A 14,593-nucleotide genomic window follows, 5' to 3' on the forward strand; every position below is an offset into this window, starting at 1 on the left:
CGTTGATACTTATCTCACATCATTTTTCTGTTTTTCAGGTTCTGTTCTGTTTCTTTACATTTTCATCTGATTCAGAATAATTTCCCAATATTATATAAATGTGTATCCAGGATGTTTTCTTACTGAAGGCATTTTAAGACACATTAAAAAAATATTGATAATTATCTCCAATAAAAATCAAGTCTTGACTTATTTTGTTTTTATTAGATCTATTAGAGAACTATAAATATATTATATAACCAGATGTTTAATTTGATATTGTACAAATAACTGTGGGATGCTTTTCAATCATGAATTGGTCTCTTTCCCAACCAATGTTTTTTAGTATATGTGTTGCCAAATAGAGCACCAAACCAGTTTTTTTATGTTCTAATCTTTTCACAATAGTTTTGATAAAACAAAAATGAGGTCAAATTCAAATTTGATTACACATATAATCATTCAAATAAGTCAAACTAAGTAAGAAATATGGACTTTACCGCTTTTATACATAACTGGTAAGATATAGCATGTTATGTAATAAATATAAATAACAAATTAGTAATGAGAGTTTTAATCCAGTCTTAAAATTTATATTACTTGTCTACGTTCTTAGATTATAGAATCCTATTACTGGATCATGGACGTAATGTAACTGATTCCTAGATAGGTTTGGTGCTTTGCTAAGGATAGCCTTGCCATGTAGCTGGATTTGTAATCCGGGTCTCATGGTATCAGTCAAGTATTTTATCCTACAATCATTTTGACAGCTAATAACCATAATGCTTGTATTTTCTTTTCCTTTACATTGTTGTCTACTTAGGTTTATTCTGATGATTTGCTTTGGATATTTAAAGATTATAATTATGTAATTTTTAAATTGCTTCACCTGGACTTGTGGAAAGAAGAGATCATGACTAGTAGATATCGTTTAAAAAGCATTAGTTAACATTTTGTTTTCTTCCTGTAAAACATAATTAAGAAACTTTTTTAACTATTTCAGTTTTGCTAGATTTACAGTTTTTAGTCATAGCTTAGTCTTTAGGGCTTTTAAAAATACTGTGTGTTTATATTTCTTTTATCTTTCTCTTATCTGAAGACCAAGACATTTGGAGGAGGTGGTGGTGGTGCTAGAAGTAATCTCAACATGAGTGCTGCTGGTAACCGAAATAGGGAAATTTTACAGAAAGAAAAGTCAACCAAATCAGAGGGAAAGCATGAAGGTGTCTATAGAGAACTGGTAAGGCTAAAGAACTAACCACAAAGTTTATGTCTTTCATAGCCTTGAAGTTTTTTTCTTTCTCACAACCACCACTGGCTTTTTGAGTGTATTATGGATAGATGTCACAACTCTAAGAAGGCTTTCATTAAGGATTCCAGTTAACTCATGAAAAATTTGAATTGTTTGAAAAATAATTTACTTAAGTAAAATTTACATTTTACTTAACTTTCTAATATCTGAATAATGTCTTTCAGAATGGATTGATAAAAATTCATCAAATTAAATGAAAACACTCAAAGAACATTATATTCTAGAAGATGATGCATCAAACACATAGAGTTATCTGCCCTTTCTTACCCTTCCCCATATCTTTTCTCAGATTTTGTCTGAAGTGATTTTATTTCTTTTCTCAAATTTTGTCCAAAGTGATTTTGTTTCTTGGTGGAAAATGTATTGAAACAATAAATGTATATTATAGACTCAACTGCAAAGTATTCCTGGATTTTTGAGGTGACTGGAAGAGTCAGAGGTACTTCTGGTATGCCACAGTGTCCACAGATATAAGGGAACTGACAGGAGTTCATTTTCCTCTGCCTTTAGAGGTTGAATGACTTTGGATGATTTTGTCTATAGAGTGTTAAGAGTAGCTAAAGTAAAGGGGGTTCATTATCTCATATAACAAGAAATTCAGAGGTAGATGGTTAAAAAGTTTGGTAAATTCAGCAGTGTAACAATATTTGAGCTCTGTTGGGCTTTCTAGTACTTAGCTTCCTTTTCCGGGTTACAAGATTCTCCGTGCTTCAAGCCTTCATGCAAAAAGTTCAAAGGTGGAAAGGAAAGGGGGTCATTTCTCTGTGTGTGGGTTTATAACAGGGCCAGACTATTTCTTCCTTAAATACATGACCATATTATTCTTAAAAAAAAAAAAGGCACTTTTCAGGTTTGAGTGGATACAGTGAGCTGAAAAAGACACAGTCTCTAACTCAAGAAGCTGTTAAACACGAATGAATTGAGAACCCTTGTCTGGATATGTCTTGCCATAGAACACCAAAGGACCTGCAGTTTAGGATTGTTGTTAGGATTAAAAAACATATGAAGAGAGTGGTGTCACAAAGATGGCAGAATAGAAAGCTCCAGAATTTTCCCATCCACCAAAACAACTATGAAGCTAAACAACATTGCTGAAACAACTATTTTAGAACCCTTTGAGCCAAGTTAGACTCTTGCAGCATACAGAGTAATGACGGATGAAGAAAGAGGCTGATCACTCACTGGCTGACCGTGGAGACAATGGAACAAAGACTCCAGTGATCACATATCACAAGGAGTATAATTCTTACAAAGAAACTTTGAAAAAAGTTACTAAACAGATTTATAACTGCAGTCTTTATCAAGTAACAACAGCAGTTCCTGAGGAGGAAGGAGAATCTGATTTCCAAAATTATTGCCATTATAGTATTCAAAAATTTCAGTTCTCAATAGAAAGTTACAAAACATACCAAAGAATAATAAAGTATGACTCATTCATAGGAGAAAAAAGAAATTGGCAGAAACTATCCCTGAAGAAAGCCCAGGCGTAGGACTTACTAAACAAAGACCTTGCATCTTAGAAATGATCGGACGTCTGAAGAGAGCCATTGACAAAAAGCTAAAAAAAATCAAAACAATATATGAACAAGTAGGGAATATCTATATAGAGATAGAAATTATAAAAAAAAGAAACAACAGAATTTCTGGATGTGAAAAGAGCAATAACTAAGATAAAAAATTTCATTAGTCAGGTTAAACATCAGACTAGATTGGGCAGAAGAATCAATGAACTTTAATATAGGGCAACTGCAATTACCCAGTCTAAGATGCAGAAAGAGAAAAGAATGAAGAAAAACAGAGCCTAAGGGACCTCTGAAATATACCGTCAAATACACCAACATACACTTGATGGGAGTCCCAACAGAGGAGAAAAAGTGAAAGAAAAAGTATAGGAAGAACTAATGCCCCCAGTTCCCAAATTTGATGAAATCATGAGTATACACATTTAAGAAAGCTCAATTAACTCCAGTAGGAGAAACTGAAAGAGAAACACTCCAAGACACACTATAATCCAGTTGTTGAAGGCTGAAGACAGAGAGGAAATCTTGAAAGCAGTGAGAGAGAAGCAAGTCATCAAATACAAGGGATCCTCAATAAACAAACAGCCAATTTTTCACTAGAAACTATGGGGGTAAGAAAGCAGTGGGGTGATATACTGAAAGAAAAAAACTTAACTAATAATTCCATATTCAGAAAAACTATCATTTAAGAATGAAGGAGACTGTTAAAAGGACAATTTGAAATACTAGTGTAAGTTTGAATGTACATGAATTATTCTAATGACCAGGTCTCCAGTTCTTTTGCATGTTGCATGGTTTTCAGTTCTTTATTTTCAACAATTGAAGGAATACTTGATTGGGATGTTAGTGATAGGTCCTTAAAATTATTTTTGATAATAGATGGTATTATAGGTTGAATTTTGCCCCATCCACCACCCCTCCCTCCCCCAAGATACGTTGAAGTCATTCACCACTAGTATCTTAAAATGTGACTCTATTTGGAAATAGGATCTTCACAGAGGTATCAAGTTAAAAAGAGGTCATTAGGGTGGGCCCTAATCCAGTATGACCCAATTCAGTCTCCTTATAAAGAGGGGAAATTTAGACACAGAGACAGACATAAACAGAGGGAAGTTGACCTGAAGATACCCAGTGAGAAGGTAGCCACACAGCTGGAGTGATGCATCTATAAGCCAAGGAATTACCAGCAAACAACAGAAGCTAAAAGAGGCGAGGAAGGTTTTCCCCTAGAACTCTCAGAAAGAGCATGGCCCTGCCAACACCTTCAATGAGAGTTTGGTTAACAAGTCAAGTTAACAAGAAAGGTAGAATAAGCTATACCAACATTGGATAGTAATTGATTATTAAAAGTGTTTTTGGTAAAGTTCTATATGTAGGAAAACATTCTTAATTAGATGTTTACTTGGGAAATAATTGGGAGAGGGAAAGGCTTTGGAAGTTTGATTATTTTTTTACATTCAGATAAGAAGGGTGAATTACGGTTTTAATGTCCAATCCTTTTTACATTTACTTCAGCGTATCTACAGCAGGGATGTAAATATCCTCTTTTGTGTCAACTCTGATCTATTGACAGTTGCTACTGTATTTAGAAAGGATTTTATGTTTGGAAGGATACAATTAGGGTTTTTCAAAAAGTGCTGTGCATTTACCAGTGTCTTTGTAGGTATCAGAGTGGCTGTCTACAACGTGCATGCCATGTGTGTGCTATCTTAAAGCCTTTTCATCCTAACTCCTAGTGTACAAGTTAGTTATGTATTCCTCAGGTGGTTATAATTCAATAGATTTCTTCACAGGATTAAGTTTATGTTACTTAAACAGTTCTTTAATTCTACTCAGTGTAGATTTTTCAAGATTTGGAGTTCTGACGTTTGAAAGTAGGTTTTTCTATTGGGGTACAGGCTATCAAAGGATCATAGGTAGTATTGCTGATAAATATAGAGCAGAATACTGAAACAATAGAGAGTAGAGAAAAACAAAGCTACTGAGATGGTACCATTTTGTTAGCTTCTTTTTATACTTTGCATTTTTGGGGAGGTGCTATATAAATTGCATTTCCTTAGGATGGAGAAGTTATCGACCATGAAAATTTTTATTAGGTAGTTTTCATTGCTTGTATTATTTTGCAAAACCTTATTCTGAAATATCATAAAATTAATTTTTTGTTTGTTTTGCATTTGTAATAGTACTTGTGAAGTCAAGAGAGTACTCAAGGCACAACCTTGCATATCACAGATAGGTCCTTGACTGTTGGTGTGAAAAACAGCAAGTGAATGATGTATCAATACCACATTTTTTCTGTAAACATCAGATGTAGTTTTTGGTTTAAAATTTTAGTTAATCTTTTACCTGATTTTAGTTAAAATCTTAGACCTTGCTTATTTATTGGCTATCAGCATAGCTCTTCTCTTTATTTCTTACAGGTTGACGAGAAGGCTCTGAAGCACATAACAGAAATGGGTTTTAGTAAAGAAGCTTCAAGGCAAGCTCTGATGGATAATGACAACAACTTGGAAGCAGCACTGAATGTCCTTCTTAACAGCAATAAACAGAAGCCTGTTACAGGTCCACCTCTGAGAGGTACAATTCATGAAGTAGTGTGCCAGGCAGTGTGACTTGCTTTTCGGGGAACTGCATGTTGTCCGCAGGGGCTGGGTTTTGTTGCTGTGATAGCTGTAACTTCACTTCCCATCGTAGTAGGTGGTGGGAGGCCAGTTTTCCAACCACAGAGACCTGTGTAGATTGCTTGTAGTCTCATTGTCTTTATCTTTACACAAGTAGTCTAATACCTCATTTCACAGGGTCATGAGTAATACAGAAGATATAATATAAAGTAACTCCCTCTGTTAATCATCTCCAGAACTATGCCACTCGTATAAGTGACTAAATAGTCTACAAACTTTTAAAAATTAACAGAAATGTGACTTTTATTTAGTATTATTTTTAAATTATTGTATTGTCAAATGTATTACGTGATTTTTTAAAAAATTCCTAATCCTATTAAAAAGTAAGTGATTAAGGAAAAGTTTTATTAAAGTGATTTATTTTCCTTAAAAGATAATTTCCATGAACGAATTCAAATTTCTAGGTAGATAATATAGAGGATGAAAAATACTAGTTACTATAATCATTTAAAAACATTTTTATTATAAAAGATGTAGAATATACAGAAAAATATGAAAAGAAATATATATAAAGTTCTACTTAAGATGTCTACTGATTATATTTTAGTGTATATTCTCTTTTTGGTTTTGCATGTATAAGGTCTATTTCTTGCTTTCCTTGTTAAGGTAAAGGAAAAGGCAGAGGGCGAATAAGATCAGAAGATGAAGAGGAACTGGGAAATGCAAGGCCGTCAGCACCAAGCACATTGTTTGATTTCCTGGAGTCTAAAATGGGGACTTTGAGTGTGGAAGGTAGGCTAACTTAAAGTAGATTTCTTTTTAAAACACCAAACTTTATTTGGATTTGTATAAAAAAAGATAAAATAAACTGACAATAAGAACATCTATTCTGGGTTTTATAAATGTATTTAATCACAAATTTCCTATTTGACAAAAGCACAGAAGGAAAATTTTAACTGTTGCATGCTGAAAATACTAAATGGCAGCTTATTTTGCACTCTACCTGTTTGATGGGCAATATCACCAAATTCTTTCCCTCAGTTTTACTAGATGACAGATTTAGCTATGAAAACAGAGTATTATGTCAGATAAATTATTATTGTATAATCTTAAATAACTTATGTTGATTGTGAAATTGGTCTTTTTTTTCCTCTACATATTACGTGTTGTATGAAAATATGTGGTAGGGTTAAAAGAGCACAGTGAGCGAATAAGCTCCCACATTGTGATATATTTTAGTATGGTGTATTTCAGTGATTAACATAATACTGAAAAAGAAATAAACATGTTAAATGTTTATTTTTTTATTTAAGCATGGAATATGATAAATGTTTTCTAAGACTGTGAAACTTTTAAATATTATTCCAAAAAGTGAGGGAAATATCCTTGTAGATTTAGTTTTCTCTTTCAGATATATTTTGAATTAAATATAAGCTCAAAGATAAAATGCCTTTATAATAAATTTGAAGTGCACAGGTTTCATGAAAATGGGGTCTTTTGTTAGATTACAAAGAAAAGATAATGCATTTTTTGAAAAACAAATGTTTGATGTAGAATGTAGATGAGATTTACTAAGTAGAGCAGTGTTTTTTTGCTTTTAAAGCATGATGAATTAATTTTCTATTGCTGTTTAACAAATTACCACAACGTCAGTGGCTTAAGACAACGCAAACATTTGATCTCATGGTTTCTGTCATTCAGGAGTCCAAGCACAGCTTAGTTGCGATCTCCGATCAAGGTCTCACATACTGAAATGAATATTTCAGCTGGGGCTGTGATCTTGCCTAAGGCTTGGTCCTCTTACAAGCTCACAACCGGCTGTGATCTTGCTTAAGGCTTGGTCCTCTTACAAGCTCACTGGTTGTGAGCAAAATTCACTTCCTTTTGGACGTAAGACTGACATCTTTGCTTTCTTGTTTGATGTTTCCTGGGGAGTTCTTTCAGCTCCTGGAGGCCCTTAGGTCCTACCACATGACCCCTCTCTAGGTGGTTCACAACTTGTTTGCTTCTGCAAGGTTAGCGGGAGAATCTCTACTGCTTCTTAAAATCTCTCTGACTTCCAGATACTTTTGTCCCAACTTCCCTTTATACTATCCCAATCAGAGCTCCTTTGATTTCCTTTTATCCTTCTGCCTCCTACATTTGCTTTTGACTCCTAGTGTGTCTCCTAAATCATAATGAGGTTGAGACCAAGAATGGTAATTCTAATGTGACCTGTGTGTCTGTCATCTTTCAGTTCTCACAGAACACATCCTATACCAACAAAATTTCATAATATTAGCATTCAACTTGGAAAAAGGTATCGAAGTTAATTAAGGTACTTGACATGAATAATACACTCAAAACCAAATATCAGTGTTAGATTTACTTCTGAGGGGACAGAAATTTATGAACACATCTGTTAATATTGGATATTGTTATAGTAGACTATTTTGTATTTACATTATTATTATTAATATGATACAGAGTCAGCTAGAATGTGAGAAAGATATAGACATTATAATAGTATTCCATGCCCTTGATTTTCACAAGGAATATAACCTGTGACCTTCATAAATCCCCAAATTCAAAAAATTAGATATTTCTAATATTTGTGTAGTCTCTTAAATTTTATCTAAATTAACATGTTCCTTTAATCATCCTGACACCAGAAATTACCCCCACCAACTTATATTAGAGTTTTCTGTCATATCTGATGACCACTATTCTTAGAGAAGCGAATTTTTATTCTAACCTAGAAGTGTGGGGAGGCCAGCTGATCAAGATGGGAGGTGGGCAGAGGCTTCTTAGAGTAGGTGGCATTTAGACAAGGAAGAGTGTTGGGAGAAGGGCAGTCCAGATGGAGGGAACTCTGCGTGTCCAGGCTTGGAGGCATCAGAGCACCAGTTCCTGTGCCTGGGAGATCATGGGAGAGATGGAGATGAAGGTCAGATGTGGAAGTGGTAGGCTGGAGCCAGGTCCAGAGGATTTTGTTCCAAGGAGTTTTTATTTTATTCAGATGACATTGCAAAGACATTAAAGGGTTCTTTACATGAAAATAATAAAGTTTGGTGCTTTCAGAAAAAAAAAAATTTCTATTGGCAAGGTGGAAAATGGGATTGAGATGGAAGTGAGGCTATAATTTTATGTGTTGTGAGAAGTTACTCTATCCCATACTATACTGTATGTGTACTATAGTATACATAAAATAACTATAAATGCAGTATTTTATGTAGTATTTATTTGTACATGGTCTGTGATAAGTGTCAGGAGTACAAAATTTAATAAAATACCTCATTCAAAAAATTCAGGGAAATAGTTGGATTACAATTTGTAGCTTTTGCCCTAAAATAATTATTGTCTTATAATTTTATTTATTTATGTTTATATCATCAGTGTCATTGTTTGGGTTGGCGACAGTCCTAAATTGATTATAAAGATGTAATCATGATTTAGTGAAGTGTGTATTTGGGGTTTTAAAATGTTTGCTTCTAAATCCGTTGAATGATCAAACCTCTCTTGCTTCTATGTTTTGTATCATTTAAGCTGTCTTGAGGGTTTTGTTTCATTTGGGTACCCCTAGAAGTCATGTTTTAGCTGAATAAGCCTAGGCCTGGATGGACTTATTATATCATATCGGATTCTATGCAAAGTGTTAGGCGTGTTGAAAAAAAGAAAAATCCTCTAAGAATGTGTTTCTGACAAATTTAATACAGGTAAGTAAAGCATTTACTTTCACGTGGCATTATATAATTTTCTCTAAAAGAACAAAAGGCACTGTCATTTCTTTATTCTGATTTTTAAAAACTTCCATAAGAGGTCCAGGCATACCATGGAGATAATGCGAGTTCGGTTCCAGACCATCACGATAAAGCAAATATCTCAATGAAGCGAGTCACACAAATGTTTTTGATTTCCCAGTGCATATAAAAGTTATGTTTACACTATACTGTAGTCTATTAAGTGTGCAATAGCATTATATCTAAAAAAATACATAATATACCTTAACTAAAAATTAGTTTATTGCTCAGAAATGCTAACCATCTTCTAACAATTCAGAGTTGCCATGAACCTTCAATTTGTAAAAAAATGCAGTATTGGCAAAGTGCAGTGAAGTGAAGTGCAATAAAATGAAGTATGCCTGTAATTGATCATCACATGCACTTTTCCTAGAGAATTTCTCTTACCATTAACTGTATTTGTTGTACCTTTTAATTAGAATCAAATATAATTCTAGTTGACATTATTATCAACATTCTGAAAAAAATGATGTTAGATTACGTCATTTTATGAGAGTAATCATTAACATGTTCTATATGATATGTAGTGATTTGAGGTCAAATTGGGAATATTCAGTTGCTCAGTTTGTGATAGGGTTCTGTTCCAAAAGGATCTTATTTATAGTTTTATATATAGGGTTTTTTTTCTTTTTGAATTTGGTTTTATAGAGTAGATATAGTTAACGGCCAGATTTTCAGGCTAACTTTCAAAAGTCAGTTTTTCCATACCTTAAGTTTACCAAAATATTACTTCATCAAAATATTATTTCAGTAATACATAACTACAGTTTAAAACAATGCCCACTGGAAATATGTATTTTAAGTTTAACTTGGGAGAGAAGGAGCAGGTCTGATTCTATCATGGAAGGTACCTGATTTGGCCAGAGATAGAGGGAGGGGATGCTTTAACACAGTAAAGTTATGTAGAAAGTTACGGTTTTAACTTTCTACATCTAAATAAGACCAGGACAGCCTTAATTTGTTCTGAATGAGGAACAAAGGGCATTCTGAGACAAGTGGACAGAGTAACTCTCTTAAATTTCATACTTCTCTATTTCTTTGTTTTTCTAGCTTATTTTGTAAATTAAGTATGTGTTACAAGCTTTTTTTATATTTCTCCATATTTTGTGTCAAAGTTTTAAAAAGTAGAGAATGTAATCCAGTTATATAAAGGGTAACACTTGAAAGAAAAGATATGAACAGAATTCAAATAGAGATATCTTTTATGAAAAGGATAAGGTTTAAAATTAAACGAATGTAGGCACAAAGAACTCATCCATCATTCGTAAATGTTGGACATGGTCATAGGTGATCCAACTTCCTCTTTGCAGGACCCAGTCTCATTTCCTACTTTTCCTCTTTTATTCCTTGACTCATAGAATTCTGTAATCTCTCAGGAAGCATGAGTATCTGATTCTCAGACCTTTTGATTTCAGAAGAGCACCTCATTGCTAGTTGCATCTGTGTCCTTTCCACTTTCAGGCTTGCCAGCTTGTTTCTTCTTTGTAGAACTTACTGAAGGCAGCAAGTTGTATCCAACCCCTTTCATCACCCTGACATTTTCACACTAAGTTCTCTAAAGCATTGGCCTCATTAGTTGAGTGGTCAGTTCTAAGACAATAGGCTATAGTTTAACTGTTCAATGAAGAGTGCCAACTTCCTATTAGGGGAGGAGGGCACTTTCACTACCTGCACCCTTCCTTTACTAAACAAGTTTTACATTTTAGGTTCTGTCACTAGTATCACTCTTTTTACCTGGCACCAATTTCTAAATTAGTTTGCTTTAAGCTATAAGCCACAGAAATCCAAATAAGGAAAAAAGTAATTTTTTGGCTAGCATAACTAGAAAGCTTTCTTTGTTTCTGAATTGTGCTTTTTTGTGTATTGACTGACTGTCTTCACATAGTAGCAAAGACTGGCCCAGGTATCACCAAGTATAGAGTAAGGCCAACATACAAGGGGGCATAATGACATGTAAAAGTAGGCAAGTAAAGACTCATCTCAATTTTGCAAGCACATTTTTCTGGGAAGAGATGGATACCTTTTATCATATAATTATTGATTCCTCAAGCTCTGCTGAGTCCCACTGGGGATGTTGGCATTGGTGTGTGTGAAGTGGCTGGAATGAATCCAAAGAGACTTGGGTAAAAGAGTACTATAGTTGTCGGTGTCAAGTCTTCATTTATAATATGAAAAAGTAATCCAAAAATATTTCTCAGAAACAAGTGGTCCTTATACCTGGAAGATCAGACAGAAAAAGACCTTCCATCTTCTAATGTCTGTATGTGCCCCCTTCTTAGTCAGGAGAGCCTCGGACATCCTAATTGATTCTATCAGGAATATCTGTCAAAGGGAAGGAGAACTTCCCATCAAAGTAGAATTCTGTTACCAAAAGAAGGGGAAAGGATTGGACAGGATTCGGGGACAGATAAACACAACTGATTCTGCACTAACTGAACTCACAGCTCTTGCATTTACTGGTTGTGTGTCTTTGGGCAAGTTATGTAATCTCTTAAACCTTAATTTCTTTTTTGGGAAATGGGGGAATAGTAGCAGCACCTAAGTTGAGAGTTGCTGAGAAGACCAAACTGGATTATGCATATAAAGTGCTAAGCACAATGTGTGGCACATAGGCCTCCATATAATGGTATCTCTGCCATCACCACCACTACCCTTGTCGACATGATCATCATTGTGGTTAGCAATAGTGGCAGTAGCATCCTCTACTCATTGTCTCTTCATCTCCATCCCCACTACCCTACTTTAGGTCCTCATCAACCCTCCACTGACTCTTTGCAGAACTTTGTCATCTCATCCTTCATAATGCAGTGAGTGATCTTTCAAAACACAAATTTGATCCCACTACCCCCTTGCTTGAAATGCTCCATTGACTCTTGTTGGCAGAATAAAATTCAGACTATATTACATGTCCTGTTTTTGTGGTGTTCCATTTCTCTATTTTCTATGGATTTTGTGAGAGGTAGCATTTGTCTTCGTTAACAATACTGTGTAATTTCAAATTCCATAAAATATTTAGATATAAATAATAGATTTAGATATTAGCAGATATAGTATTAATGGTTGATGGGTAATGCACATGAAGTTGCAACTTTTGATGGTTGTTAGGTATCTTTTTTTAAAATTTTTGTTTAATCAAGTTTTGAGCCATATGGATTTATAGCTTGGACTTTGAAGACTGAAGAATAGGGACTACAGGAAGGAAATGTGATAGAATGGTAATAGTTTAATTGGAAAGGCAGGAAACAAGGTCTAGAAGAGAGAGAATGTGTGTTAGACTAGATGTTCTTGTGAGGGATTTCCTCAAGAAAGAATTGCCCATATATTGACTCTTGTGCCTGTTTACATCTAATTGCATCAGACAACATTCCTCTTCATTTCCTCATGCAACTGATTGATTCAAATTAATGTTTGAATGCTTCCTTGGAAGTCAGGGATGAATGGTTGCTATGGAAATAGTCATAAGATGTTAGCAAAATAGAGAAAATATGTAGCTATCTATTTACTACCTATCACTTTCAGTCTATTTCTAACCACCCCTATGACTTTTCCAGGCCTTGACTTTTCCTTATAGGACTGATTCCTTTTTCCCATTCCTTTTTTTTTTTTTTTTTTTTATAGTGGAAATTTGCCCCGTATGTCTAGATAGTGATTTAAGGTTAACTTGAATTAGTTGTTTTCCGGTTCTGTTTTGTGGACTTGTAACCTTAACAGTGAATAGTCTATACCAGTGCTACTTAATGTCTGATTTCGAACAAGTACAGATAAGTACTAAAATTGAGAGTATTTCAGAAACTCTTTTAGCAATTTGTCAGTGCCTCAACATTTTGTAAAAGTAAGTTAATAGTTAATTGGAAATTAAAACCAGAACCAACAAATACAACAAGAATTCTGGTCCTTGGCTAGAGTTACTTTGAAATGCTCTGGTCTATATTGTTATGACATCGTCGTCCCTAGATTTGCAAGCATTCTGACAGCATAGTGCCTGACAGTTTCCTTTTGTCAAGGGAGGTAGTTTAAGGTGTTAGATAAAATGTGAGGTAGAAAGTGAAAATATGCCACAGTCATGCACATGAAATGTCCTGATTATGAATGTAAATTTAATGTTATTTGAATTTGATTATTGATTGTATATAGAAATTTATATATGGGTTTAAGGATAACTTTAGTGGAAATTTTGGAATATAGTATATAGAAATGTTGTTAAAATTAACTTGCCATATATTTGAAATGTACTTTTTAAAGATATGTTAGTTTTTTTAAAAAAAAATCAAGAAGAGACACTAAACAGGCGGTTGAATTTAGAGATCAAGTAGAGGTGGAAGAGCCAGCAGAGGAAGCTGAGAAAGCAGCTGCCAAAAAGTAAGAGGAGTATGAAGGAACCTGAGAGATAAGGATGGGAAGTATCCATGAGATTTACATAGCATCAGTTACCTGCTGGAATGTTTGACAACTGGTTCTGGGGGAAGAGGTGGGAGGCAGGGGAGGGATGCTCTGATTTTCAGCTTTCCTTGATTTCTGTGTTATAAATATTCCCACTGTGGCTACTTTCAACAGTTTCACAACCAGATTGCAGATTTTCTGAAAATTTAATGATCAGTTTTTGTGCCCTGTTCAGACTGGCTCCAATACATCACTGATTGGAGACCTTGACAAAAATAGTGTCTGTGAGGTAGTGGGGCTAGAAGAAGAGCTGAAGGATATCCAGTAGGTAAATGTTCTATGGGCATTGAAATGATTATTTTGAAGAGAATGGTAAGAAAGAACATATTTGATATAGTATGAAAAAGCTTTAGGCTTGGAGTGATGGGCAGTTTTCTGTCTGTAACATTTTTTTTAAACTTTTTTTTTTATTGAGTTATAGTCAGTTTACAATGTTGTGTCCATTTCCAGTGTAGAGCACAAGTTTTCAGTTATACATGAACATACATATATTCATTGTCGCATTCTTTTTCTCTGTGAGCTACCACAAGATCTTGTGTATATTTCCCTGTGCACGTATTTTTAAAAGGTTACATTTTATTATAGTAAAAAATAAATTTTACTATATGGAGAACATAACCATTTAACATAATCATTTAACAACTACTTGTGTTTATATGTATCTGTTAGGAATGAGATATAGTTCCTTGTCTTAAGCTTTGTAATCTAAGTCAGAATTCATACAGAATAAATTTATAGAGGAAGTAATTTTTTAGAGGAAACAAAGTATATAAGTTTTGAGCTGACAGACGAATTTTTATAGTCAAAGAGTTTTGTGATCATTACAGAATATACATAATGTCTAAAGATGTTTTACAGAAAAGCCCCGATTTGGATAATTGAGAAGATTAGTTGAAAATTTTGATGTGAAAAAATATGTATAATCTGGTTCATATATAGACA

At 34.1% G+C, this 14,593-nt stretch overlaps 1 protein-coding gene across 2 annotated transcripts in view; it reads left to right on the forward strand.

The window, feature by feature from the left end:
- TDRD3 (tudor domain containing 3) overlaps positions 1–14,593 on the forward strand; it is a 151,087-nt gene that overhangs the window by 85,661 nt on the left and 50,833 nt on the right. For both annotated transcript variants that reach the window (XM_074378261.1, XM_074378262.1), the window contains exons 8-10: positions 1,079–1,219; positions 5,232–5,388; positions 6,099–6,224. In XM_074378261.1, coding sequence (XP_074234362.1) covers positions 1,079–1,219; positions 5,232–5,388; positions 6,099–6,224 — 424 coding nt within the window. The remainder of the gene's footprint in view (positions 1–1,078; positions 1,220–5,231; positions 5,389–6,098; positions 6,225–14,593) is intronic.

This window comes from Camelus bactrianus, chromosome 14 (assembly GCF_048773025.1).
Source record: "Camelus bactrianus isolate YW-2024 breed Bactrian camel chromosome 14, ASM4877302v1, whole genome shotgun sequence".
Lineage (NCBI taxonomy): Eukaryota > Metazoa > Chordata > Mammalia > Artiodactyla > Camelidae > Camelus > Camelus bactrianus.